This window comes from Artibeus jamaicensis, unplaced genomic scaffold (assembly GCF_021234435.1).
Source record: "Artibeus jamaicensis isolate MK-2021 breed Jamaican fruit bat unplaced genomic scaffold, CSHL_Jam_final contig_2259, whole genome shotgun sequence".
Classification (NCBI taxonomy): Eukaryota; Metazoa; Chordata; class Mammalia; order Chiroptera; family Phyllostomidae; genus Artibeus; species Artibeus jamaicensis.
The window spans coordinates 9,124,297-9,149,694 of NW_026521468.1; the positions used below are offsets into that span (position 1 = coordinate 9,124,297).

Below are 25,398 nucleotides of genomic sequence, written 5' to 3' on the forward strand. Positions count from 1 at the left end.
TTCCTCTTCCCCTTCTGGTACCCCTATAATTCGGATGTTGGAACGTTTAAAGATGTCCTGGAGGTTCCTAAGCCTCTCCTCATTTTTTTAAATTCTTGTTTCTTCATCCTTTTCTGTTTGGTCATTTTTTTTCCTCCTTCTGGTCCACTCCTTTGATTCGAGTCCCAGTTTCCTTTCCATCACTATTGGTTTCCTGTGTATTTCCCTTCATTTCAATTAGTTTAGTCTTCATATGTTCCTGTAATTTGTGACTAAAATCAACCAGTTCTGTGAGCATCCTGATCACCAGTGTTTTGAACTGTGCATCTGAAAGTTTGGCTATTTCTTCATCACTTAGATTTATCGGCTCTGGGGCTCTGAGTTGTTCTTGAGCCATGTTTTTATCTGTTTGTGCCTGTTACGCATGAGGAGTGGAGCCTTAGTTGTTCACCAGGGCGGGGCCACCCAGGTCACTGGTTTGTGACGCTGTATGTGGGGGCGGGGTCAGAGAGGGACAATGGCGGTCCCCTCTGCCACTTCCTACCACTGGGGCCTGCGTGTTCGTCTCACTGCTCGCTCCTTCACCGGTTTATCTGCGCGAGAATGTGTGACCGTGATCAGCCCTCAGTGGGTCCGCCCGCTTCTCCGCACCTGGGTCACGCGCCCGGGTTGGTCTGGTGGATCTTTCCTGCCTGACCCCACTCTGCTGCTGGCTCTGCCCCTCTTACCGGTTTGGCTGAAGGTTTCGTTGTTGTCATACTTCCATGTAGTTCAATTTTCTGTGGTTTGGCTGCGTTTTTGTTGCTAAAACTTTGTTGTTTTTAAACTTGGTTGTGGGGGAAGGTGCAGTGCTTCCACCTACGCCTCCATCTTGGTGGAGGTCCGCAACTTTCTCTTTGTAGGAGAAAAAAACACCATCTCCTGCTTTGGCAATGCAGGTCACAGAAAGTAGGCTCCACAGACCCCTCCCAGACACGCCCAGGGGCCCTGTGAGCCTGGGGTCTCCCCTAGACACAGGGGTACTCCGTGAGACGTCTTTGTATATTATGGGGTACTTGAAGAGTTAAAAGACAATGAGGACAAAAGGTGTTTTGTGCAAGGCCAAGGGAATGTATATAGCCCCCTGTGGATAAGCCAGGACACTCCACCCACACAGCCAGGTCCCCAGTCACCTCACACAGCCTTCCCATGTCCTGTCCAGCACCCTCCTACGAAGATGCTGCCCCCTCCCCCACAGGTTTCTTGCAGGTGGGAAGTCTCCCTCATTGCAGTGAGTCGGCTGGCCCTAGTGGTCTCTGATGGCTCCTCTGGGCTGCCTTACCTAGGAGGGGCGAGGGCTGGAGCGACAGCAACTGCTGTGGGGCAGGGTGGACTTTGGAGCTCCTCCTTTTTGCCTTGGACTTCCTCTCCACTAAGACTCAGAGGCCTTCAGGTCTAGGCAGGCTCCATCACTGTCATGGAAAAGTGGAGCAAAAGAAGCCTCATTCTGCTCTTGAGTTCTACAGGGAGGTGGGGAAAAGATGGTAGTATGATTGTAAAAGCCAAAACTTTGATTGGCAGGAACCAGCCTTTTTTTAGAAGATAGACAGGTATATGAAAATCCAAGGATCTAAAGAAAGAGGGCCCAGAAGGGTCCTAAGTGAGGAGGGAGGCAGGGCCAGTGGGGGACACAGATTCCCTGGGCGCCTGACCTTCACCAGGGTCTGGAACAGGGTAAGCCACCTGCCTGCTGCTCAGAGAAGCTGCCAGAAGTGCTCACCTGCCCACTGCACAGCAGAGCACCCGCCGCACAGCTGCCTCATCCCAGTTACTGTTTCCGAGTTACTGTTTGGCTAGCGCTGCTCCTCGATAGTTCTGCAACCTGAGAACAGGGCTATGGGGGAAGGGAAGGCCCCGGGAACCCACATGGACGTAGTCGGGGGAGCGAGCGAACCGAGTGACCTGGGTTCCGCCCGGGCTCCTGCCCACTGTTCTCCCTGAACGGCTCTCCTCAGCTCCCCAACCCATGCAGCTTCTGTTCCTCCTTACGTTCACTTTTCTTCCACTTTTCCCTTATTGAATTTATTGGGGTGACCCTGGTTCACAGAATTATGCAGGTTTCACTTTGATGAAGCTGTTCCCCTGCGAATGGAAGCATCTATAGCTCTGTCTTTTTGGGAAAACAAACATCATCAAGCCCGTAGTTAACATTTTCCCAGATTCAATATTTGCTGAGATGATTCCTCGACACGGCAAGCGCTCAGTCCGGGAAGTCACCCAGCGTTCAGTAATTGTCACCAGGGAGTTGACATAATTGCACGTATTTTGAATCTCAACACTGGAAGAGAGGATCACAAACATCTGGGACGCGATGGCGCGCTCTTTGCCGGCAGCAAGGGCCATGAGACAAAGTGACAAAGGACAAGGTTGGAGAGCTGCTTGCTTCAGGGCTCAGCTTACATTTTAATGATATTTTCTGCATAACTTGCCACCAAAACATGCATGCTTCTAATTAGCACATTCTGTATTAGGGTCTATTGTTTTTATTTCACACAAATGCCACTTTGATCTGCTGTGGCACTTCCTCCTGTGAAGTGTAACCTATGTCCTTGTCATATGAGTGTCCTAAATTTGTCCTCTCCCAATTCTGGAGGCCAGCGTTCGAAATCCAGGTGTGGGCAGGGCCTTGCTTCACCCAGAGTTGCCAGGGCGGAGGGGGCTCCCTCCCGCCTCTTCCAGCTCCCGGTGACCCCAGGTGGCCTCGTCTGCAGAAGACTGGGGCCTCCGGGCAGCCGGTGTGTTCTGTGAGATTGCCTGTCACAAAGGCCACGGGAACTTCATTATAGTCCTTCCAGGACACCAGGGGTCATCCCAGGGCACCATCAATTAAGAAAACAAAGAGGAAACAGAAGGGGGAGCAGAGCGCTGTTCGGCCCAGTTCAGTCTGGCAGCCAGGGGACCGGCCCCAGTAGCTACCACTGCCCGCGGCTCCACACCTTCCCTTCCCTGCGGCTCTGAGATACGGGCTCTTTGAAGGGGGAGGAGGTGCTGTGGGTGTGCGCACTCTCTCTGGACCTTGCCCTGTCTCTCCTGGTTGCAAATGGGGGAGAGATGCCCCACCTGCCTCTTTCAGTGTTCGCGGTCAGCAGGTCAGCCCTTCTCTCTCTCCACCCACTGCCCAGCACGGGTGGCACCGCCCCAGCAGAGTATCCTCACGGGCCAGCAGCTCCCAGAGAGGCACCGTCCCCTGCTGTCCATTTGCCTGCTCCCCTGTGGACGTTTGTCCCTGTCCTGTCTGGCTTTAGGCCTTCAGTGGCCATCGGTGGCCATGCTCATTGTCCCTCCCTCTTTGAATAAAGGTGTTGCTTCTCATTCTAGGGTCCCTTAAATATCTAAAAATCTATAAATTATTAACAGAAACTGAGGACATCTGGGCATTTCCTCATCTCAAGTTATTTTTTGAATCCTTCCTTCTAACCTCCAGCTGCCACTGAGAGACAGCAAAGGGGTACACCGGGCGTGAGAGACTCTTTCTGTCACTTGCGGTCACAGATAAGGACCTCTCTGTTGGGGCTGCCACCATGTGCGAGTGCACCGTGGGGCTGCAGGGGGCCTGTCCGAGTTTTGCAGACCCGCATCCTCAGCACAAGGTGGCTCTTTGACAAAGCGGCTCCAGCGGCACGGGTCACACGCTGTGTCCCGTGGGCCAGTGTGGGTCCCACTGCGTCGCTCACAGGCCCCTGTGGTGGGGGAGCCTCATGTGCACCAGGCCGGCTGTGGTTATACACGGGCTTTTGACTGCGCAGGAGGCCAGCACCCCAACCCTGTGTTGCTCGAGGGTTAACCGCACTGCCCGTTGTCTGCCTCTGACGTTCTTCTCAGGAAAGGAACCTTTTCCAGTAGATGACAGTTCAGGAACGAAGCCAGTCCCAGCACTGCTGTGGGGGCACCAGAGACAGGAGAGGAGGGGAATGAAGGGAAGGGCTGTAAAACACGCAGAGTCAGAAAGAAGCAGCCAGCGACTCCACCGTGAAACAGGCACACACTCCACTGCCCAGCAGCGTCCCCTCCTGGGACGTCTGCTGGCCGCTCTGGCCCTGCGGCCACCGACCTGGCTCAGTTCACTGGAACTAGAGGTATCTTTGGCATTTTCTTTTCTTAGCTTCATAACTTGTGGGATATTTTATACAAAACAATGCAGATTTACAGAAAAATATGCATATAAATCACTTCTTAATCCCAAAACGTAGTAAATAACATAGCAAAAAGCTTTATCAAACCCCTTTTGCACAGAAGCTGGGTGGGGTGCTGTGTGTGGGCAGTGTGTGTAGATTAGGGCTGGACGTGGAGGGGGGATGCGGAAAGGCCCCCCCTGGCGGGGCTCCTGGCGCCGGGGCTCCTGGCGACGACTCTGCTTCCCCCGGCGTTGCTGTCACAGTCCCCTGGCTTGGCACTCGGCACACGCACATCACCACTCTCATAAAAGCAGTTGTCTGAAGGGAAAAGTCGCACCGCAATCGTGGCATAGGTAACACTCAGAGCGCCGACGCTCCTGTCGTAAACACACGACTAACACAACAGCTTCATGCACACCCATGTGGAAACGCCGGAGGCGAACCGTGGGCCGGGTGTTTGCTGCACAGAGCAGCGCGGTCGCCGTGCGGCGTGGGCCGGCCCCAGTCCGATCTGGGATGGCCTCCCAGCCCCGGTGCAGCCTCTCCCAGAGGGTCTGGCAGGCGCCTCTCCTGAGCCTCCCTTAGGAGACTTTGCAGCTGTTTCTGGTGCAGCGCTTGGGCGGGCTCTGGGGCGGCCGGGCGGCCTTGCCTCTGCGAAGGCCGTTCCTCTTGTGGACGGAGCCGGCAGTGACGGAGTAGGAGCGGCCATGCATCATCCTGGCATTCAGGCCGTTGGCCATGGAGAAGGACTTCAGGTGGCTTCTCAGGGCTATGGGGAGTGGGAGCTTGTCCACCAGGTGCACAGGCGTGCAGGACACCACCGCACGGCAGCACAAGTCCTGCAGGCTCAGCACTTGGGAGGGAAGAGAAAACGGGCTGAGTTTCTGCCATCCCTGACGTGGCCACCGCGGGGCAGCCCGCCTGTTGCCCGTCTGCCCACCTTCCCTGGGGTTCCGGGGCGGGTGGGCCAGGGAACCAGGGCTGCCGCTCCCCACACGCCCATGAGCAGCCCCTGGCAGAGCTTGAGAGGTGTCGTCGCCTTAAACTCAGTTTACCCCCAAATCTGAGAGCCCACGTCCCTCCCCACTGGTCTGAGGGATGAGCAGACCTGGAGGGAGAGGGGTGTCTCCGTCTCAACCACGCAGGTGACGACGATCACCCGTGTCGTCAGCTTTGTGGAGGTGTGTTTGAGAACACCCTCGGAAGCACATGCTGCTGTTTCTGTCTCAGCTACATCATTCGTGGTGTGGGCCAGGTTCCCGCCCACACGAGGGCGAGGGTTCCCAGGGGCCGGCTGAGGAGGGGACCGAAATGGCAGCGCACCCCTCTGTGGTCACAGCAACTTCTGACCCTTGAAGGACTCGCAGAAGAAACACGACCCCGGGTTTGGCTCATTTTTAAATGCTTCAGAGAGAGGTTCTCAGCTGGGGGTGATTGTGAATCCCTGGACATCTGGCGCCATCTGGACGCACTGTGGGTTTCGCTACTGGAGGGCAGGGCCCCAGGGGCGGCGCTCAACACCCCGGGCACCGAGGACCATCCTGCCTGATGGGAGGGCTCTGGGGAGGGGCCTGACTTAGAAGAAGACTGCTGCTCAATCAGCAATGAGCTGCCAAGTCGGCGAATGTACATTTCGTCAACTTTGTCTTTTAAAAGCAAAACGCGGACAAGTTACTCAGAGGGAAACGGGTGTCTGACAATAGGTCTCCACACTTCAACACTGGGGCATTTGGATACTATGTTCCAACTGCGGGTTACATTCCAGCAAAACTATCCTGCGTACTTCTGTTTCTCGCAAACAGTGAGTGGAAGGGGAGTGGTTCCTAAGCAGATGAGCTCTCCCTGCAGCTGAGGGCATGGAGGTCTCTCGGCCGCCAAGCGCCTCGCGTGCACTGCCCTCGGGCCCGACTGTGCGGCTCGGGGTCCTGCCTCCTCGTGGATGCTGACGGCCTCCTGGTTACGGACGCTTTGCCCTCTGCCCGTGTGCAGATTTTGGAAGCCTCGCATGCACCCCCGACAAAGCTGTGAGTGCGATTCCCCGGAAGGGAACACATTACTCCTTGCGAGCGGACGCAGCGGGACCACCTGGCACCTACCCCTGCTCGGCCGCCAGAGCCGGTCCATCCCGTGCCGCAGGAGCACGATCCTGGCCAGCTCCGTGAAGGACTCGGTGATGTTGAAGTTGCACAGAGGGCTGACCTCGAAGAAGGTCACACCCAGGCGCTCCGCGTAGGCCTGGGCCTGCTCCGTGGGCACCTGCCGCTTGAAGGCCAGGTGCAGGCGGTTCCCCACCAGGATTTTAGGAACACCAGGAGCGTGCTGAAGGTCGAGAGAAAGGCAAGGAAGAGGGTCACTTGTGCGGGCTTTTGTCATCGGCACCAAGGGCATGTGGGGCGGATGGCACGCCCCCAAACTCACACGGACCCAGAACTTCGGGACGTGTCCTTGTTTGGAAATAGGATCTTTACAGACGTAGCTGGGGTGAGCCATGGAGCTGGCCACTGGTGTCCTCGTGAGAAGAGGACACAGAAAAGACAGCCAAGTAGCCACAGAGGCAGAGACAGCCGTGTGTCTGCTTTCCCAGGGCGCTGAGGGTGGTCGGCAGCCGCCGGAAGCCAGCGGAGACAGGAAGGACCCTCCTCCAGAACTTTGGGAGGGGGTGGCAGTCCTGCCGACACCTTGATTTTGGACTTGGGGCCCAGAAAATGTGAGAAAATAGATGTGTTGTTGAAGCCGCCTGGTTTATGGTGGTTTGTCACAGCGGCTGATGCAGTGGGTTTGGTCCCAGCCGCCTGCGCCCCCACCGGCTGTCCCGCTGGTCAGGGTGCCTGCAGCCAGCAGCCTGGTTGCCGTCCGGCCACCCACCCGACCACGGCAGGGCGGACTGAAGCTCCAGACCACATCCAGGGCCCTGGCAGCCTGGCTGGGCGTCCCCGCACCCAGGGGACCCGACGCCCTGCGGGCCGCCGCCCGGCCCTCCCTGTCGTCAAAGGCTTGTGCCCGGGCCCAGCTGCCCTGGCCCAACCCCCTCCAGCCCGAGCTGAGGGAGCTCTCGCCGCACCTCGTCGATCTCTTTGATCCAGCGGTCGATGCCGTCGAAGGACCAGCGGTTCGCGATGTCGTAGACCAGGATCACGCCCTGGGGGGAGGGGCCGGGTGACTGCACAGCAGAGGCCAGTGCAGGTCTGACCTCTGCCCAGCAGCAGACTCGCAGCAGCTGAGGCTGCATCTTCTAACATAAGCCTCTGTCTACCGAGGGTGGCAGTCCCGTGGTTATTTCCATTATTTCATAAGCTCATTGATAAGCCTGCCAACGTCAAAGTGCGTTGGGGACTAGAATGCAATACCCTTGTCCGCAAGCTGCTCCAGGGACACAGAGCTCGGGCGGACCTCAGGGTCAGCAGCTCAGGAGGAGCAGGGCCCCCCCCCACCTGGACGGGGTGCTCAGGCGCACACGCACAGACATGCACAGGATCATGAGCCTCCGTGGCACACGTGCACATGTATACACCCACACATGTATGTGCCAATCCGGGTGCATGCCTATGCACACGGGCGTGAACACATGCATACACACACAAACATGCATGTGTGCATAGTCACGCTTCACATGCCTGCACACATGTGCACACACAGCACTGGAGCCGGCCAAGGCCTTGAGCCGCCAACACTCCATAGCCCACTTTCGGACTCGGCTCAGTTCACACGCAGGGCTCGGCCGCCTTTTCCCCCGTCCACCCGAGAGCACCGATGGAGTGGGAGCTCCCACTCAGGGGTGTTACCTGTGCGCCCCGTGAGTAGGAGCGGAATATGGTGCAGAACCTCCCCTGCCCGGACGTGTCCCTGGAAGGGAAAGGTGGTGGAGATGGGTGAGACGTTGCTCCCTGTTCCTGGCAGCAGGGCTGCTGAGCCTGGGACAACTGTCCATCTGCGACCACGCCACCGAACATCTGGACCCCAGTGCAATGGCCACATGGTCCCCTGGAGTGACCTGGACATCAGGACGTCTTTCTGGGCTCATTGTCTAATTGTCATTGTGTAAGTTAAACTAGAAAAAATTGTGGTGGGTTTCAACACTGTAATTCTGACACTTAAATAAATCTAATGTAAGTTTCTAAAATTGTGTGGAATTTAAGACAGAGCTGTGTGGCGATGGCTGTCAGTCCAGGGGTAGGCTGAAGGATTTGGCAGGGTCCCTCGACGTCCATAAACTCTGAAGAATCTCAGCGAGCCCACACACACGTGGCCCTGCGTGGATCCTTTCGGACTGACCCAGGGGCACCGGGGCCCAGAAAGGCAGAGCGGAGCTCCAAGAGGCAGAAATCCAGACAAGGAACAGTGGTTCCCGGTGCTCTCGGGGCCAGCGGACCCTGTGGCTGGCTTTCTTCTTAGGGCAACATGGACACACATCTGTGTGTGCAATTAACACACCCATTTCCACGGGACACTCCTCAAGACAGGAAGTCCCCTGTGTGCCAGGAGTGTCCTCGCGTATGACAGCGTACATGAGGGCACATGTGCTGTTTTCTCCCTGTCCCCTGTGGGTGACCTGCCCCCCCTCCAAGACTCAGGAGAGCAGGGCCTGGGGCTCGGGAGAGGCCAGAGGCTAGAGAAGCACCTGGAGCAGGGAGGAGCCTGAGCAGAACCTCAGGGGCTGAGGCCTTGCCCACAGGTGGCAGCTGCTAGAAGGCCGTGGGCAAGGAGCGCAGCCCTGGAGACAGATGCATGTCCAGCTTTGCCCTGGGGCCTGTGGGGCTGCCACGCGAGGAGAGAGCTTTCCTGCCAGCCGGGGTGTCTGCACGACTGACCTGGCCCCTGTGCCAGGCCCTGCTCTCTGCACTGCTGGGGGTGCGTCCCAGGTGGGCACCCAGGAGAACCCCAAGATCCGGCTGGAGCCGCTGGGGCCTGGAGGCTTTTACCGCGACGGACTGCCCAGGCGAGACGCAGAGTTGGATGCCGAGAGCCCGGTTTGGATGGGTTCCCCCCTGGGCCAGGGCCAAAGCCCGACCACAGGACCGCCCGCTCCTTCAGGCCAGGCCAGGATGGAGAGAGGACCTTCCGGAAGGCTGAGCTCCGAGGTCGGGCGGCTCAGGGCTGGGGCGGGGCCCTGACTCACCAGAGCTGCAGCTTCACCCGCCGCCCGTCCAGCAGGATGGTGGTGGTCTTGTAGTCGATGCCTGTGGAAGGGGGGGGCTTGAATGCAGCCGGGCAGCAGAGTGAGTATCCCCCACCCTGCAGACACACAGTTTACCAGGTGAGGAGGGGGTGAGGCTGGGCCCTGGGAGTGGGTCTCCCCAGGTTGCTCACCCCCCCAGCTCACTGCCCCCATGCTCCTGTCCTCTGTTATCAGCAGAGGCTTCCGGGCCAGCACCTGGCCCCTGACGGGCCCTTGAGGTGGGTCCAGCAGGAGCCGGTGGCTCAGACTTGCCTTCAGCCCCACAGACTGTTCTGCAGCCTGAGGGCGGCCCCACCTCGGGCCTCTTGTCACTGCCCACCCTCCTCCGCCCTCCCTGGGACCCTGCCCCCGTGAGGGGCTAAAACAGGGACATGGCTACCCCCAAAGTGTCACATTGAGCGCAGGAAGTGAAATAGGTGGAACAGGATGCGAACGTCATGTCAACTGTGCAAGACAAACGTGTGTGTGTGTGTGTGTGTGTTTGCACATGCACAGGCGCCTGAGGACCAGACACAAGCCAGCACTAGAAATCTCTGGGTTGCAGGGTTTGGATAGGTTTTATTTTATTTTTTTTACAGCCTTTCTCTATTTTCAAGTTTTCCTCAGTGAGCACGGATTTCTTCTAGATCAGGAAAAAAAGCAATACTCGTTCTTTTAAAGGAGAAATACTCCTCCGCATTCGACCAGAAACCAATTTTCTGCCTCCGAGAACCCCATCCGTGTTCCTGGGCGGGTCGAGCCCATGCAAATAACTGGTACTCAGCGGGCGAGGAGGGCAGGGAAGCCGCACTGGGAGTCGGTGTTCCTACCGATGCCGATGCCGGCCCAAAGCCGGAAAGGGGAGCCCTTCCCCAAACAGACGCAACACCTGCCCGGACCCCAAGTTCCCAGCCACAAGGGTCCGTGTGCTGGAGCCGCTTCCCCGACAGACTTAGCGGAGGGGCCCTGAGGAGCTGGGCCTGGAAGGCGCTCTGGGACGTGCCCGACTTTGAATGCCGGCACCAGCGTGGCCAAATCGGGGACTGCAAACCTAGAGGGCAAGTGCTGGCAGGAAGGAGAGAGGCCCTGCAGGGGAGGGTCCGGTGGGGCAAAAGGCTGCTCCCACCTGCCACAAGGAAGACAGCGTTGCTTCCAAGTGCTTGCCTCCTGCTCCCTGGAAAGGTCTAGAATGTTAGACCTCCCCCCCCCCAAAAAAAAAAGCCACAAGAAAAAGAGTGTCACATTCAGGAAGTCTGCTGTCTTTAAAGCGGGTTGAGGGCGAAACAGTGAGCCTGGCGGGGCAACAGCCGATTTCGCCTCACGTTCTAGGGCTCCTCACCCAGGAGTTTAAGGCATAGATTCTGCAGGAAGTTTAGGTCAGTTTAGGCTTTCATGGGGCCTGGGGTTTAAGCTTTGGCCCCGCGAAATGGCTCCTTGGAGGGACTGACCACTGAGACTTCCCCTCCCCTTTAAGATCCCACTGCACTCGCTTCAAGTGCCAGAGCCCCTTTTCCCAGTGGCTGGCCTGCCTGGGCACAGGCACACACAGTAAATAGAATACATGGCCGCATCCAACGCATGGACACAATGCGTACATACGCACAGAGCTAATAAACGGAACATTAACTCTACAGTTGGTCAATTAACTTGGAAGTTGCCGGAAGATACCATATTTTTGGACAATAAGATGCCCTCTTTTACCATAGTTTTTGCTTCCAAAACTTTTTTCCTATTTTCCTCCTCTAAAACCGAGGTGCAGCTTATGGTGTGGACTCCAGGTGCACCTCGGTTTTAGAGGAGGAAAATGGTGGGGGAGTTTTGAAGCGAAAAATGTGGTTAAAAAAAAAGTGCGTCTTATAGTTAGAAAAAAATACAGTAGATAGTCTAACAACTTCAAAGTTATTTTGGGAAACATTTAGCTTTTCCTCCATTTCCATGAAGCAATAAAGACACTTGGGAATCTGCTTTTGAATCTGGGGGTAACTCGGGCCTATTCGCAGTCGGTGAGAGGCCCCGGTTCTGTCCTGCCCTGGGTGGGCTTCCTTGATTCAGAAAGCGCCCGCGGGAACTTATTATGGTTTAGCTCTGAACAATTCTTTAAAACTTCTCATAATGGTTTTTTGCAGCACCCTGTGAGTTTTTAAAACCATATTTCATTTTTCTTTTTGTCAAAGTCATGGACATGCACGGTCCCCAATGTCCCATGGTCGGGGGCCTGGGTGTCGGGGGCCTGTGCGGCAGCGGGCCCTGCGGTTCCCCAGCTCAGTCTTCGCTGGTCGTTTCTGCTGCCTGTACCTGCAGACCATGCGCCGTGCGCCTGCCCCCATGTCCTGGCCGCTCAGCGTTTGGCCTCGGTTGGCCTCCCGCTGTGAAGGGGAAAATGTTGTTCTGCCTCGCTGACACACCACCGGCCTCCCTCTCTGTGTCTGTCTGTCTCTCTCCCTCTTTCACTCACACAGGGTATAATTATGTTGCAATTTTGGCTATGTCAGTATTCAATTGAACGTCACTTTGACCAAGTAAACTATCCACAGCGAGTCCCGCGGGATACTGTGTTCATTGTTCCTTCACGCGCGACCTCGTGTTGTCACCGGAGTTAAGAAGCACCTGCTCATCCCCTTGGTTTCTCTGCATCTACCACCGATTCATCCCTGTAGTCACCCGTTGCCCGAGTCTCCTCTCCGCTCTTCCAACATCTGCGGGCACCTGTGCAGAGCGTCTGCCGCTTCCCTCTGCTCTGGGGCTTGGCGCCTGGGCCCCCCCTCCTGTTTCACCCGCGTCCCAGGTCTCCCCCTCTTGATTTACTCCTTCTTTTGTTTCTCTAGAAGGCTGCGTGGGAGAGAGTGTTTGGGACTTTGCACATCTGGTTGTCTTCGGTCTGCCCTCACTCTTCGCTGAGTTCTGATGGGCACACAGCTCAGGCGGGAAATAGCTTCCCTTCAGAACCGGCAAGCACTGTCTCGTCAAGGTCTGCCTTGTTCCTGCTGAGAAGTCAGATCTCAAACTGATTTTCCCTTTTAACGATGGCTTTTTAGACAGTGATGTTATTTATTTACTTTTAGAGAGAGGGGAGGGAGGGAGAGAAACACCACTGTGTGGGAGGTGCATGGCCTGGTTCCCTCTTGCGCACCCCCAGCTGGTGGACCTGGCCTGAAACTCTGGTCTGTGCTCTGCTCGGGAATCAAACCAGCGGCCTTTCGGTTCAGAGGCGGGCGCTCAGTCCCCGGAGCCGCACCAGCCGGGACTCAAACTGACGCTGGATCCTTTGAATACAAGCTGGCTTTTCCTCTTGGAAGGCATGGACAGAGCGGGTTTGGGAAGAAAGAAGAATGCGGAGAGATTCCCGAGTGTTGGGCGGGCACCTGCGTCTCAGCGAGGCGGACGGCAGACCTGCCCCGGCTGGCGGGCTCCAGGCTACAGCAAGTGCCTCTGTACTGCGCCACTCGGACAAGCCTTTTGTCTGCACCAAACACGCCCCGTCTGACAGGAACCCCAGGCACATGGTGACTGCAGGACGGGACGGAGGGCCTGATGCATGAGCGCTGCAGAAGATGCACTTGAACACCTTCCCAGAGCAAAGTGCACTGGCCTCCACATTTCAGAGCCTCACTGGCTGTGAACAAGCATTTAAACGATGATATAATGACTTAAACATTAACCGTCATCACTCAGAGCGAACTCAGTGACTCCTGCAGGTGGTCATTCCCTAGAACGGCCGAGCAAGCTGCCTGCCCTTCAGCGGATGCCTCAGGCCCAGGGACCGAAGGGCACTTTCCCAGAGCGGCGGGGGGTGTGGACCCACTGGGGCCTCGTGGTGGCCACTGCGTCAGCTGCCTTTAGGGTGGTGACTGGAGGCCTTTTTCCACGCCCCTCTGGTCAGCTCTGCGGCCCAGTACCAGAGACCTGGATTTCTGCACCTGGTAATTTGGGACCAACCAGGCAGGGCAGGGCAGGGCAGGCGGGTGAGGGGGAGGGTAAAGCGTGAAGAAACACTGCCCCCCGCTGGACGCTCAGGTTGTTCTCACCAGGTGGGAGAGGTGGGGCCAGAGGTGCACTGACCTTGCTGGGGCCGCCCACAGGCTCCCCAGGACTGTGAAGGCGCCGCAAGGAGAAGCTCTGTGTGCCTGGGATCAAATCCCAGTGCTGACGACCAGCTGCTGGCTCGTGCTCCCTGTGCCTCAGTTTCCCCTGCCGCCTGGCAGAACACATGTGCCTCAACCACTCGGCCCTGTGGGCCCCCCCTTCCCCCGCCCAGCAGCCTCAGCTCAGCCAGAGCCCCACCCCACCCCCGACCTCTGGGCCCCAAGAGACGGACTCTCCCGCCCAGTGGCACCTGCCGCTGGAAAATTCCCATCATTCCCTTCATGTTCAGGTTCAAAGTCCCACTGTGAGAAGAATCTCTTTTTTCTCATAAACGTATGCATTGAGCCGTACTTTTATTCTCCACCATGTTTTCTTCTGTTTGTTATTTCCTCTTCTGAATCACATGTTCCATTTTGGTTCGTGAGGAACTAACATTTTTGACAGTAAGGTCCGTGTTAGGGACGTTCACACTCCCGGCCCTCAGCTCGTTCACCAAGAGCTCTCTGTCCACCAGAAATAAAGTAAAAATACACAGGACAAGAGCTGTCGCATGTTCGAGCGAGTCAGAATAGAAGACAAGAAGAGATATAATTTTAGCCTTCTTTAAAAAAAAAAGTGCTGAGCCGGTCACTACACTTTTAGCTCCACGAGAAGAAGAAATAATTTAGTCTTCTACTTCAAGCCCCCCACCACCTGCTTGACTCTGCTCCAGTGAGGCGGCGGCATCACGCACTCCGTCACCCAGAGGATTTGCTTACGGCGTAGATACTGGTTAGACACTGACAAACGTACTCCTCTCTGAGAACCTGACTTTTGGGAAATGTGTCTTCTGTTGAATTAAAATCTCAGATGGACCCTGGCTGGTGTAGCTCAGTGGATTGAGCGCAGGCCGGGGAATCAAAGGACCGCGGTTCGATTCCCAGTCAGGGCACATGCCTGGGTTACAGGCCAGTTCCCAGCAGGGGACACAGGAGAGGCAACCGTACATTGATATTTCTCTCCCTCTCTCCTTCCCTTCCCCTCTAAAGATGAATAAATAAATCTTTAAAAATATATATCAGTTGGCAGCCCAGTAGTGCCCAGGGGCAGGGCGAGGACAACGTTGGGACCGGACTGGGCCTTTCGACAAGACCGTGAACGTACCGCCTGTTGGTGCTCACCCGCACCCACTGCCCGTGGACAGCCCGTGGACAGCCCGTGGACAGCTGGGGTCCGGGCCTCGCTGCCGGGAAGGCACCTCCACGCCCCGCTGTGCCACTGGGCAGCCCCGCGACCTGCACGCGCACGCTTCCCGGTGTGATCAGCACCCTCTGCCCGGTGTGCCGTGGGCCGGGGGACTCTGCCTCCAGTCCTCTGCTGCGCCCACTTGGTGGTCAGTCCGTCCACCTGCTGGGTCAGCAGAACCGGGTCTTTTTTAGCCGCCTCTCCGAGCCCTGTGCTCCCTGGCACCTGTCTTCGGGCGGCGCCTACCCCGGCTGACACATCACTGACTGTTCACCTCTCTGGAGCAGAAGCTCAGACAATGGGATGTGTTGGGGGATGAAAGGAACCACAGCGAGGCTCTGCCACTCGTCACAGTCACACTTGTCCCAGAGGCTGTCCCAGAGCCCCACCGCAAACCGGGTTGCCCGTCAGAGTTCCAGAAGGCAGTTGAGGACGAATGGCCTGGAGCTCTGGCGTCACCTGGACCGGCACCTTCTCCTCCCTTCGCCTGCACGATGCCAGGGACCTTATTTTATCTGAAGTAACTGTGGCCTCAGGACACTGGACATCGGCAGCTGCATGGAGGCCAGACTGGGACACCGCCCATACCCTGTCCTCCAAGGACAGAGTGACAGAGCCACGCGCAGCCGGGGCGTCGGCCACTGCCGCCCAGGGACGGCTGTCCGCAAAGGGCCAGCAGGGCCTGGGTCGCTGGGGCTGTTCCCCGTCCTGACTGTGGTGGTGGCTACCCCAGCCTGGGTCAGTCTCAGAAAGGGCTGGGCTTCCCTGCGTGAACTACCCGTCATCACATCCGATTAAAAGGAGGAGGAGAAACACAGGGAGAGACGACCCCACGGCAGTCCCGAGCCCCTCCTCGCCCCTCCCCTGCACTCAGGTTGGCCCTGGGTTAGGGACTGCAGGGGTCAGAGGTCAGACTGGAGGGCCACCCCCGCTGCAGAGAGGAGACGCCACAGGACGGACAGAGAGATCGGCTGTGAGAGAGAAAATCTGACACCAGTGTGAACTTATTATTTTCCATTACATAGAAGCATTTATGACTTAATTTTAAAGCCCTGGCCAAGTAGCTCAGCTGGTTAGAGCCTCATCCTGATACACCAGGGTTGTGGGTTTGATCCCCGGTCAGGACACGAACAAGAATCAACCGACAAACGCGTGAAGTAGCACCACAAGCCGATCTCTCTCTCTCTCCTTCTCGCTCTCTCCCCTTCCGTCCTTTCTCTCCAAAATCAATAAACATGTGCTTGGGTGAGGATAAAAAAAAAGAACAAACCCAACACGTTAAAAAAGCCTGTGTTGGCACGTGGTGCTGCAGGGGGTGGAGAGCGGGAGCCTGGAGCATCGCCCTGCGGAGGCTGAGGCACGATGCTGCTCTCGGTCCGACTTGGTGGAGACCCTGCTCTGCGTCTCCGGCGGTTGTCAGGGAAACGGGGACACTGGCAAGCGCACTGCTGCCTGCAGCACCGGATGGGGCGGCGGCGGCTCCTGTGGGGGGGTGTTTGTCGAAGGAAGGAGAAAACCCTGACCCCGGGGTCACTTTCAGGAAAGGTGTTTCAAGGCTGCCCCCAGGGGGAAGAAAAGCCACCTGTCCGAGCCTTCTCCGAAGTGGGTGTGGTCAAGAGTAGGGCCCACTCGGCTCTTACACACACACTGTGTGATCTTGAGGGAGTTGCTCACCCTCTCTGGGCCTATGAATGTAACCTGTCTCATGAGATGATTCTCCCACACCCTCAGCAAGTGGGAGGTACTATTATTAGCTCTTAGCAAAAATGAAACTGAGAAAGAAAGGTAGGATTTTCTGGCTGGGAAAGGGAGTTGGAGAAAGAGCCAGAAGAAAGAAAGTAGTGAGAGAAACTAATCTCGTGCTGGGGAGAACAGCTGGGAGGCGGGACGTGGCAGCACTGGGTGCCAGTGTCATCTGTTCCCCTCTCCCGCCCTCAGTGAAATGAGCACAGTGTGGAAAGAGGATGAGCGGACAGGCAGCCCCCCTGTGGCCCTGACTCCACCTGCTGCCCTGAGGGGAGACAGAGCGAGGCTCCAGGGCCAGCAGGGACCTGGGCCGGACCAGAAGTGTGAGGTGTCAGGGTGGGGATGGAAGACCTGCCCCCTCCACCTGCAGCGCAATGGGCTGCGTGGGGCAGGCCCAGACCCCAGGCTCCCGCCCTCCGGCTGTGGGTGCAGGTGCCGGTCGGAGAAGCCAGGCCTCGGCAGACGGTGTGTGAGCAGAGAGCAGTCAGGCGGAGCACGAGCAAGACCCGGGAAGGACGCGGCCACACGGTGTGCCGGGCCGGGTGGTCGCCGGGCGTGACCAAGGTGAGAGTGCAGTGCAGGGAAAGGGGGGCTCCCGGACTGGATGTCCAGCTGGAAAAAATGTGTCCCAACCACAGCCTCGGATACCACCCCAGCTGGAAGGCAGCCACCGGTGCCGAAGGTAAAACTAGGGCCTTTCGAGGGTTCCTTCATCGTCTCCATCGTCCAGGAGCCGGCCGAGACCCCGTCTCAGGGCCCCAGTCCGAACCAGGGAACAGTGGTCGTTTGGATAACGTTGACATTAAGGGCTCATGGTCACCCAAAAATATCATTACGGGAGTAAAAAGGCAGCCCAGGTGGGAGCAGGTATTCACAATACATCTTTCTGACAAAGGACTCACAGCCAGAATATATTTTTAAAACACTCCCAACTAACCGCTGAAACAATTTCAACCTAATAGGAAAAATGGGCAAAAGACTTTAACATTTTACAAAAGAGGAAATCCAGATAAATGTATGAAAAGCTGTGCAGCCTCATTAGTCATCAGAACGCAAATTCAACTACACACTTTCCAAAGCGGTGGGAACGCAGCGGGGACAGGGCGCACCAGGCGCAGGTGGGGAACTGCGCAGCCAGAACCTCCGCTCGCCGCCAGGGAAGGTGGGAGCTGGCAGGCGCCGGGGAAGACCCACTGACACCGGACACAGGCACACGTAGGCGGGTCGAACACTCCGCCATTCGAGGTTCAGGCCCGTTCCGACGGCAGCGCGCCTCGTGGGCACCCAAAGGCGCGTAGCAGGAATGTCCACAGCAGAGCCTGGGAGCCACCGCACGCCCGACCCGAGCGGGCTGGGCGAGTAGACCGTGGTAGATGTGTCCGGGCGGATCACACACCGTGAGACGAAGGGGACCGTCACAAGTGCTGGGGCGAGAGGGGCGGCCACCAAAGAGCCCACACGGATACAATTCCGCTCCCATGCAGAACACACACAGCGTTCTCGGCCAGGCCCGCAGTTCCACCGAGGGGCTCGCGGGGGCCGGGGAGAGCGCGGGGCTCCAGACGGAGTTCTGCTCGATAATCTGGGTGCTGGTCGCCCGTGTGTGTGAGGTTTGTGAGAGCTCATTGAGCTGTGCGGTTAGGACAGGACACCTCTCTGCGTATCTCACACCTGGATAGAATCTGGTGAAGGAAAGGGAAAGGGAGGCACAGAACCCATCTCAGGAGGAAATTCGTCCCAGTTACTTCGTGCAAGTCGTTTTGCCTTTTTAAAGTGTGTTTTCCTCCCCTTTATCTCCCTCCTCCCTGCGCAGGCCCCCACACCCTCCAGCACTCCCCCCGCCCACAGTTCATGTCCATGGGCCGCACACATGTTCTCTGGCTCCTCCGCGTCCTATACTATTCCTTACCTCTCCCTGTCCGTTTTGTACCTGCCTGTCCTGCTTCTCATTCCCTGTACCTTTTCCCTGCACTGTCCCCTTCTCTCTCCCCACTGAGAACCTTCCATGGGATCTCCATTTCTGTGATTCTGTTCCTCTTCTAGTTGTTTGCTTAGTTTTGGTTTTTGTTTTTTCAGGTTCGATTGTTGATAGTTGTGAGTTTGATATCATTTTACTGTTCATGGTTTTTATCTTCTTCTTTTTCTTAGATAAGTCCCTTTAACATTTCCTATAATAAAAGCGTGGTGATGATGAACTCCTGTAACTTGACCTTATCTGGGAAGCACTGTATCTGCCCTTCCATTCTAAATGATACCTTTGCTGGGTGGAGTAACCTTGGATGTAGGTCCTTGCCTTTCATGACTTCAAATACTTCTTTCCAGCCTCTTCTTGCCTGCAAGTTTCCTTCTGAGAAATCAGCTGATAGTCTTATGGGCACTCCTTTGTAGGTAACTGTCTCTTTTTCTCTTGCTTTTAAGATACAGATTCTCTCTGTATCTTTAATCTTGGCTAATTCAATTATGATGTGCTTTGGTATGTGCTCCCTTAGGTCCAATTTCTTTGGGACTCTCTGGGCTTCCTAGATTTCCTGGAAGTCTATTTCCTTCACCATATCAGGGGAGTTTTCCTTCATTATTTGTTCAAGTAAGTCTTCAATTTATTGCTCTCTTTTTTCTCCTTCTGGTACCCCTATGATTCGGATGTTGGAACTTTTAAAGTTGTCCCGCAGGTTCCTAAGCCTCTTCTCATTTTTTTTTTTTTTCATTCTTGTTTCTTCATTCTGTTCTGGTTGGATGCTTATTTTTTCCCTTTGCTCCAAACCATTGGTTTGAGTCCTGGTTTCCTTCCCATCACTGTTGGTTCTCTGTATATTTTCCTTCATTTCACTTTGTATAACCTTCCTTTCTTCCTTCATTTTGCAACAGAGCTCAACCGACTCTGTGAGCACCCTGATGACCAGTGTTTGGAACTCTGCGTTTGATCGGTCGTCTGTCTCCTCATCACTTAGCCCTTCTTCTGGAGCTTTGATCTGTTCTTTCAGCTGAGCCCAACTGCTCCGTCTCTGCACATCTGTTCCACTTAAGGGGCTGAGCCTTCGGTGTGCACTGGGGCAGGCCACCGTCTTTGCTGCGTCGTGATGCTGTCTGTTGGGGAGGGATCTGAGAGGGAACAATGCCACTTGCTCTGTTCTCCTCCCGTGGTCCTTCACTTCCCTCGCTTCCCACAAGCAGTTCGTGCCCATTCGGTGCTCGTTCGCACGCAGGCGGGTGTGTTTGTGCTCAGTTTGGGACTCTGTGGGTCTCTCCAACACACTCTCCTGTGAGGCTGGGAGTGTCTCCCGTGGCCACAATCCCCACAGGTTTTTCCTCAAACTGTAGTTTCGAGTGTTTAGTTTCTGGCGCGGAAGCCTGGGCTTTCCCAGTCTGCTTTCCCCCAGGCTGGTCTGCGCGACTGTGGGGTTGTGTGTGCGGTCCAGCCCGCCCCGCGACATCCTCTCCACCCCTCCTACCAAAGGTTTCTTCAATTCCTTGGTTGCTGGACTTCCACGCAAATGTTTTTCTGGCAGTGCTGGTTGTTCTTTGTTTTTAAATTGGTTGTTATCCTTCTTTTGGCTGTGCAAGTAAGAAGCGTTTCTGTCTACGCTTCCATCTTGGTCCCCTCTCAGAACTACTTAATAAAAACATCAAGTTAGTAAAGTAAGTGTTCAAAGAAGAGTTTTTATTGAAATATTTAAGAGATGTTTTTAATTGAAAAAAAGTAAAATTGTAAAAGTCAGGAAGAAATTGTAGACCAAAGCAACGTCATTACTGAACTAACATAATGTATTAGAAACAGAGACATCTCACTAAAATAAAAATTACCAAGAAATAGGAAAGTTTTGAGATGATCACAGAAATAAAGAGGAGAAAGACAAACAGACCAAAGCAGCAACTGGAGAGAAGTGAATGGACATGGAAGGCAAACAAAAATGAGCCAACCCAAGAGTAATTGGTGCAGCAGGCAGAATAATGAATGCCCCTGCCCCGGGAGACACCCAAGTCCGGATCCTCAGGCTTTGTGAACACGTTAGGTTATATGGCAAAGGGGCATGAAGGTTGCAGAGAGCATACAGTTTGCTAATTAGCTGACCTCACAGTAGGGAGATTACCCCGGGTTGTCAAAGTGGGCCCCACGTCATCACAAGGGTTTTTAAAAGACAAGACAGAAGCAGAGTCGGTGCCAGAGTGATGAGAGGCGAGAAGGACTCCCCGGGCCACTGCTGGGGAGGAAAGGCCACAAGCCACGCACGTGGACAGATTCCAGCAACTGGAAAAGGTAAGGAAACAGAGCCCCCAGCAGCTCCGAAGGAACTCAACCCTGCCCCACGGTGATTTCAGCTCAGTGAGGCTGCATTGACTTATGAGTCCTAGATTGTAAGATAATAAAGTTATGCTGTTTTTAGCCACCAAGTTTGTGGCAAGTTACCCAGAAGCAAGAGGAATGTAACGGGTATCTGAAGTAAAACACCAGCAAATATAACAGAAGGACATTCAAACAAAGTTTCCCCAGCCATGGCTGTTGTGGCTCAGGTGGTTGGGTGTCCTCTTATAATCAAAAGTTTGCAGGTTCGATCCCTGTCCGGGTGTGTGTGATTCCTGGTCTGGGACCATATGGGAGGCAACCAATTGATGTTTCTCTCTCACATAGATGTTTCTCCCTCCCTTCCGTTCTCTAAAAAAGCAATGAAAAAGTGTTCTTGGGTGAGGATTAAAAAATTAAAATGAATTTTTCTGAAACCAATAAAGGATTCTGTGAATTCAAATAGTGCAGAGCATACTAAAAGTTCAATACCAATCATTCAGCTCTGAGATGTGATCTGGTTAACACCGATGGTGTATGAAGCAAAAAGAAGGAATTCTTCCGAAATTCAGAAGAAAAGGCACATCACCTACATGGGGGACAAAACTCGCTGATCCAGGCGTCATGACAACACACCCCGGGTGTAGCGGGACAATAGCTACAAAGTGCTGAGGGAAAAAAATACATAACCTAAGAATATCATACCCAGCCAAGATACCGTCCAAGGATAAAGACAATGGGCTAGATGTTCTCAAACACGAAACTGTGCAGGAAATAGGAGCCCATCCTGAAAAATGGTGGAAAAGGAAATCTAGCTAATTAGAGGGACAGCGGAATAAAGAACTGACTGCCTCAGAGTGGGGAACAGGACCAGTGGTGAGCCCTGAGTCCTCAAATGGTGAGCTGTCATGGTCGTGGCAGCTACAACACCAGTGGGTGACACAAGCCTGGGAAGTGTGCAAACAACCCAGGCTGCGAAACTCGGGTGGAGGAGAACGGAGGTGGAAGCTGGCAATGCCCTGGCCTTCCAACAGCAGAAGCACCCATAGTTTCCACGTGAAACATGTTCTAAAAAACAAAGATTCCAACTTTTTACAAATTTTCATAATCTCTTATTTACATTATTGAAATTAGAGAGAGAGAAACATTGATTTTTTTTGTTCCCACTTACTTGTGCATTGATTGATTGATTCTTGCATGTGCCCTGACCAGGGATTGAACCTGAAACCCTGGTGTATCAGAACAATGCAGTAACCAACTGAGCTAAACAGCTAGAGCCCATAACTTCATTCCTTAATCCTAGAAAAGTCTTTCAGTAAATCAAAGACCCATGAGGGGCACATCGAGGACATCAGTTTTTTTTCTGCAGCATTTCAAGCCAAGTTGACAACGAAAATTTTTGTGGAAAGTGTCTTTTAGTCTGAATCCTCCCTCTGTGCCAAGGAAAGGAACTTTAGAAGAAAGCATTTACTCTAGAAAAGGACATCGCTTTTACAAACCCTGGGTTCGTTACCTAACAAAAAGGAAGTGATGCAACAGACTCTTAGCCAAGCGCTGGTTCCAACTGGGCCGGAGTTTTACAGAGGTGACACCTCCTCACTCACCCACCTTAGGACGCCGGGCCCAGAGCAGCTCAGTTCGGAGAGCATCACGCTTTACCTGTTGAGTGTTGCATCCCTTCACCTCCACTGTGGCTCCCCCACTCACCGCCGGGCCCCGAGGGCCCAACTGTGCAGCAAACAGCCTCTGCCTTCCTGCAGCTTGAAGTCCGGGCTGCTCTGTGGGGAACTCTGCCACCTCTGTGGTGTCACTAACCAGATGCTACTGTCCAGCCCTGGCAATGTGGCTAACACAAGATTTTCTTTTAAAAATTTTACCGAATTTATTGTGGTGACATTTGTTAACAAAGGCACACGAGTCTGAAGTGTGCCTTTAGGCAAGTGTGCCTGAAGTGTATCACCCGTTCTGTGATACGTCATCTGCACACTGTATTGTGCATTCGCCACCCAAACTCAAGTCTCTTCCTGTCGCCATTTATCCCCTTTGCCCTCTTTCACCTCCCCCACCCTCATCCCCTCTGCCAATCACCATAAAATTGTCTGCGTCTATGTGTTTTTTCCCCCTTATTCCCTTTTCCATTTTTACTCAGTTCCCAACCTCCCTCTCTGACAGCTGGCAGTCTGTTCCAAATATTTATAATTCTGTCTCTATTTTTTTTGTTGCTTTCTTTTGTTCATTAGACTCCACATGTAAGTGAAATTATATGGTGTTTGTCTTTCTCTGACTGGCTTATTTTCCTTAGCACACTCTACAGGTCCATCTGCGCTGTGGCAGAAGGCAAGCTTCCCTTCCTTTTCACTGCTGGGCACTGTCTCACTGTGCGCATGCGCCACAGCCGTTTCACCCACTTGTCTACTGACAAGCACTCCCGCTGCTTCCAGATCTTGGCGATGGTAAATAACGCTGCACTGAGCGTGGGGTGCACATATTCTTTTGAATGAGTGTTTCGGGATTCTTCAGATATGTTCTTAGTAGTGGAATCGCTGGGTAGTGAGGGCTAATACAAACTTTTAACTGTACCATTAGAAGTACTTTGAATTTAAAAAGCTGCCCAGACCGGTGTGGCTCAGTTGGTTGGGCGTCGTCCTGTAAACTCAAAGGTTGCCGGTTGGATTCCCCATCCGGGCACATGCCTGGGATGCGGGCTCAGTCCCCTGACGGGGCAGGTACAAGGGGCAACCAATCCGTTTTCTCTCTCACATCAACGTTTCTCTCTCTCCCTTCCTCCCTCCCTTCCCTACTCTCTAATATCAATAAATCGATGGATAAAATATTTTAACTTTTTTAGATTTTATTTATTTATCTTTAGAGGGGAAGGGAAGGAGAGAAGGAGAGAAATATTGATGTATGGTTGCCTCTCGTGCGTCCCATGCCGGGAACTGGCCTGAAACCCAGGCACATGCCCTGACTGGGAATTGAACCGTGATCCTTTGGTTCGCAGGCCCTCACTCAATTCACTGAGCTACACCAGCCAGAGCATATTTAAAAAAATTTAAAAAGCCTTGCATCGCTAATAGCATCATCTCGGACAATGCTGTTCTAGCATCTATCAGAATCAACATGAGACCACCAGGTGGACTTTCCTCCCCCTCCTGGCCCAAGTCCATGCCCAAGGCGCTTTCCTCTCCTCTCCTGCTGTCTTTCTTTCCCTCGTAATGTCCACCCCCTCTTGGGGCTGCGACTGTCAAAACTCACACCTTAGGGTTCTCCCCTTGCCTCTCCAGCTCTGGGTGCTCTAGCTTCCCTTCCACCTGGATCCCACTCTCCTGCATTTCCTCAAGCTCAGGCCACATTCTGGAGGATCTCTTTGGTTCCTTGCCCTTCCAGGCCTGTCCACCTGGTCAAGGACACCAGGAACCCCTGAAAAGTCTCCAGACTAGGCCTCTTTCATCTTCTCTCCCTCCTCTTCCAAGCGACCCACGCACAGAGCCGCCACCTGGGAGCCTGTGCTCGGATCCCACGCTTGGAGCCACTCCCGCCGTCTCTCCTCACCCCACGCATTCTTTCCAAACGCGTCGCGCGCACGTGGGCCTCCCTGTAGGGCCCCATCACCAACCTCTGGTTGAGTTGTCCCCCTGCTCACCTCCTCTAAGTCACCCCCAGGTCGGGAGGACCCCGTGGCCTGGCCAGCCGCTCACTCCCGCCGACATGCAAAGCGTGGCGAAGGGATGGAAGACGTGCCGCTGCATCGTCCCCAAGCCCCCCCACTAGCTGTCTGCCACCCCCACGTGAGGAACAGGGGTGCAACCGGGGTCACCCGAGTAGTGTGGGCCTGATCCAGGCAGAGACCAGCCGGCCTTGTGTCCCACGCTCCCGGCACCCAGCTGCGCTCCTCCTCCCCGGTCCCGCGCTCACCCGCCGGGTGGCCGTATGGGGACTCGGCCGCGCCGTCCTGCAGACTCGCCAGGATCTCGCCCTTGCCCACGTCGCTGTCGCCCACCAGCAGGAATTTGAGCAGAAAGTCGTAGGCGCGGACAGGGCTGCCCAGAACACTCATGATGCCGGCGCCGGCGCCCATGCCCGGCCCGCGGGACGGCGTAGAGGCGGCTGCCAGGCACCCAGGCGCCGCACAAACCCGCAGTCGGAGGAAAGCTGCAGCTCGGTGCCCCCGCCGCCTGACAGCATGCGGCCCCGCCCCGCCGCGCTATTGGCTGACCGCAGTTGCTAAGGCGGTTGCGCATGTTCATTGGCTATCTTTCCCGTCTATTTTGTGGTCGTCTCCGCCTCCAGAGTGACGCCCATCCCCGCTGTAGCCTGGAGATGTATAGGAGGCGGGGCCATGGGGGCGTCTAGAGACAGGGTAGGGCGGAGCCAGAGTTGATAGAGGGCGGGGACATTGCTCTGGTATCCAATACAGGGCTGGACGAGCAGAGGGCGGGGCCGGGCGTTTACCTAGCCGCGTGGGCCGGCACCGAGTGCGGTGGGCAGGTTACATACTCTGACGCGTGGCCTGGACGCGCGGGACCGGTCGCCTGGCGCCAGGGTTCCGGGTCTGGGATAAGCTCGCAGTGTTTCCCCACGGCCGCTCCAGGGCCTGTCCTTGTCCCAGAGCCAATTAGAGTCCGTGTGTGTGTGCCTGTGTGTTCTCGTGCGCCTGTGTACATGAGCACGTGCTCGTGTGTCCGCGTCTGTGTGTGTGTCCGTTCACGTGTTTACATAAGTGTTGGGGGAGAGGACAAGGCGTGAACCCTCCAGCCTCCCGCTTCCCTCCTGGTCTA

At 55.2% G+C, this 25,398-nt stretch overlaps 1 protein-coding gene across 1 annotated transcript; it reads right to left on the reverse strand.

Moving 5' to 3' along the window:
• Nucleotides 1–4,634: 4,634 nt before the first annotated feature.
• RAB40B (RAB40B, member RAS oncogene family) lies at nt 4,635–24,785 on the reverse strand. The gene is made up of 6 exons (XM_037157767.2): nt 24,536–24,785; nt 9,250–9,310; nt 7,916–7,976; nt 7,195–7,272; nt 6,230–6,452; nt 4,635–4,986 (listed from the first exon to the last, which is right to left on the reverse strand). The coding sequence occupies exons 1-6, from the start codon at nt 24,696–24,698 to the stop codon at nt 4,715–4,717; spliced, it is 858 nt and encodes a 285-aa protein (XP_037013662.1). The 5' UTR covers nt 24,699–24,785; the 3' UTR covers nt 4,635–4,714.
• Nucleotides 24,786–25,398: the final 613 nt, after the last annotated feature.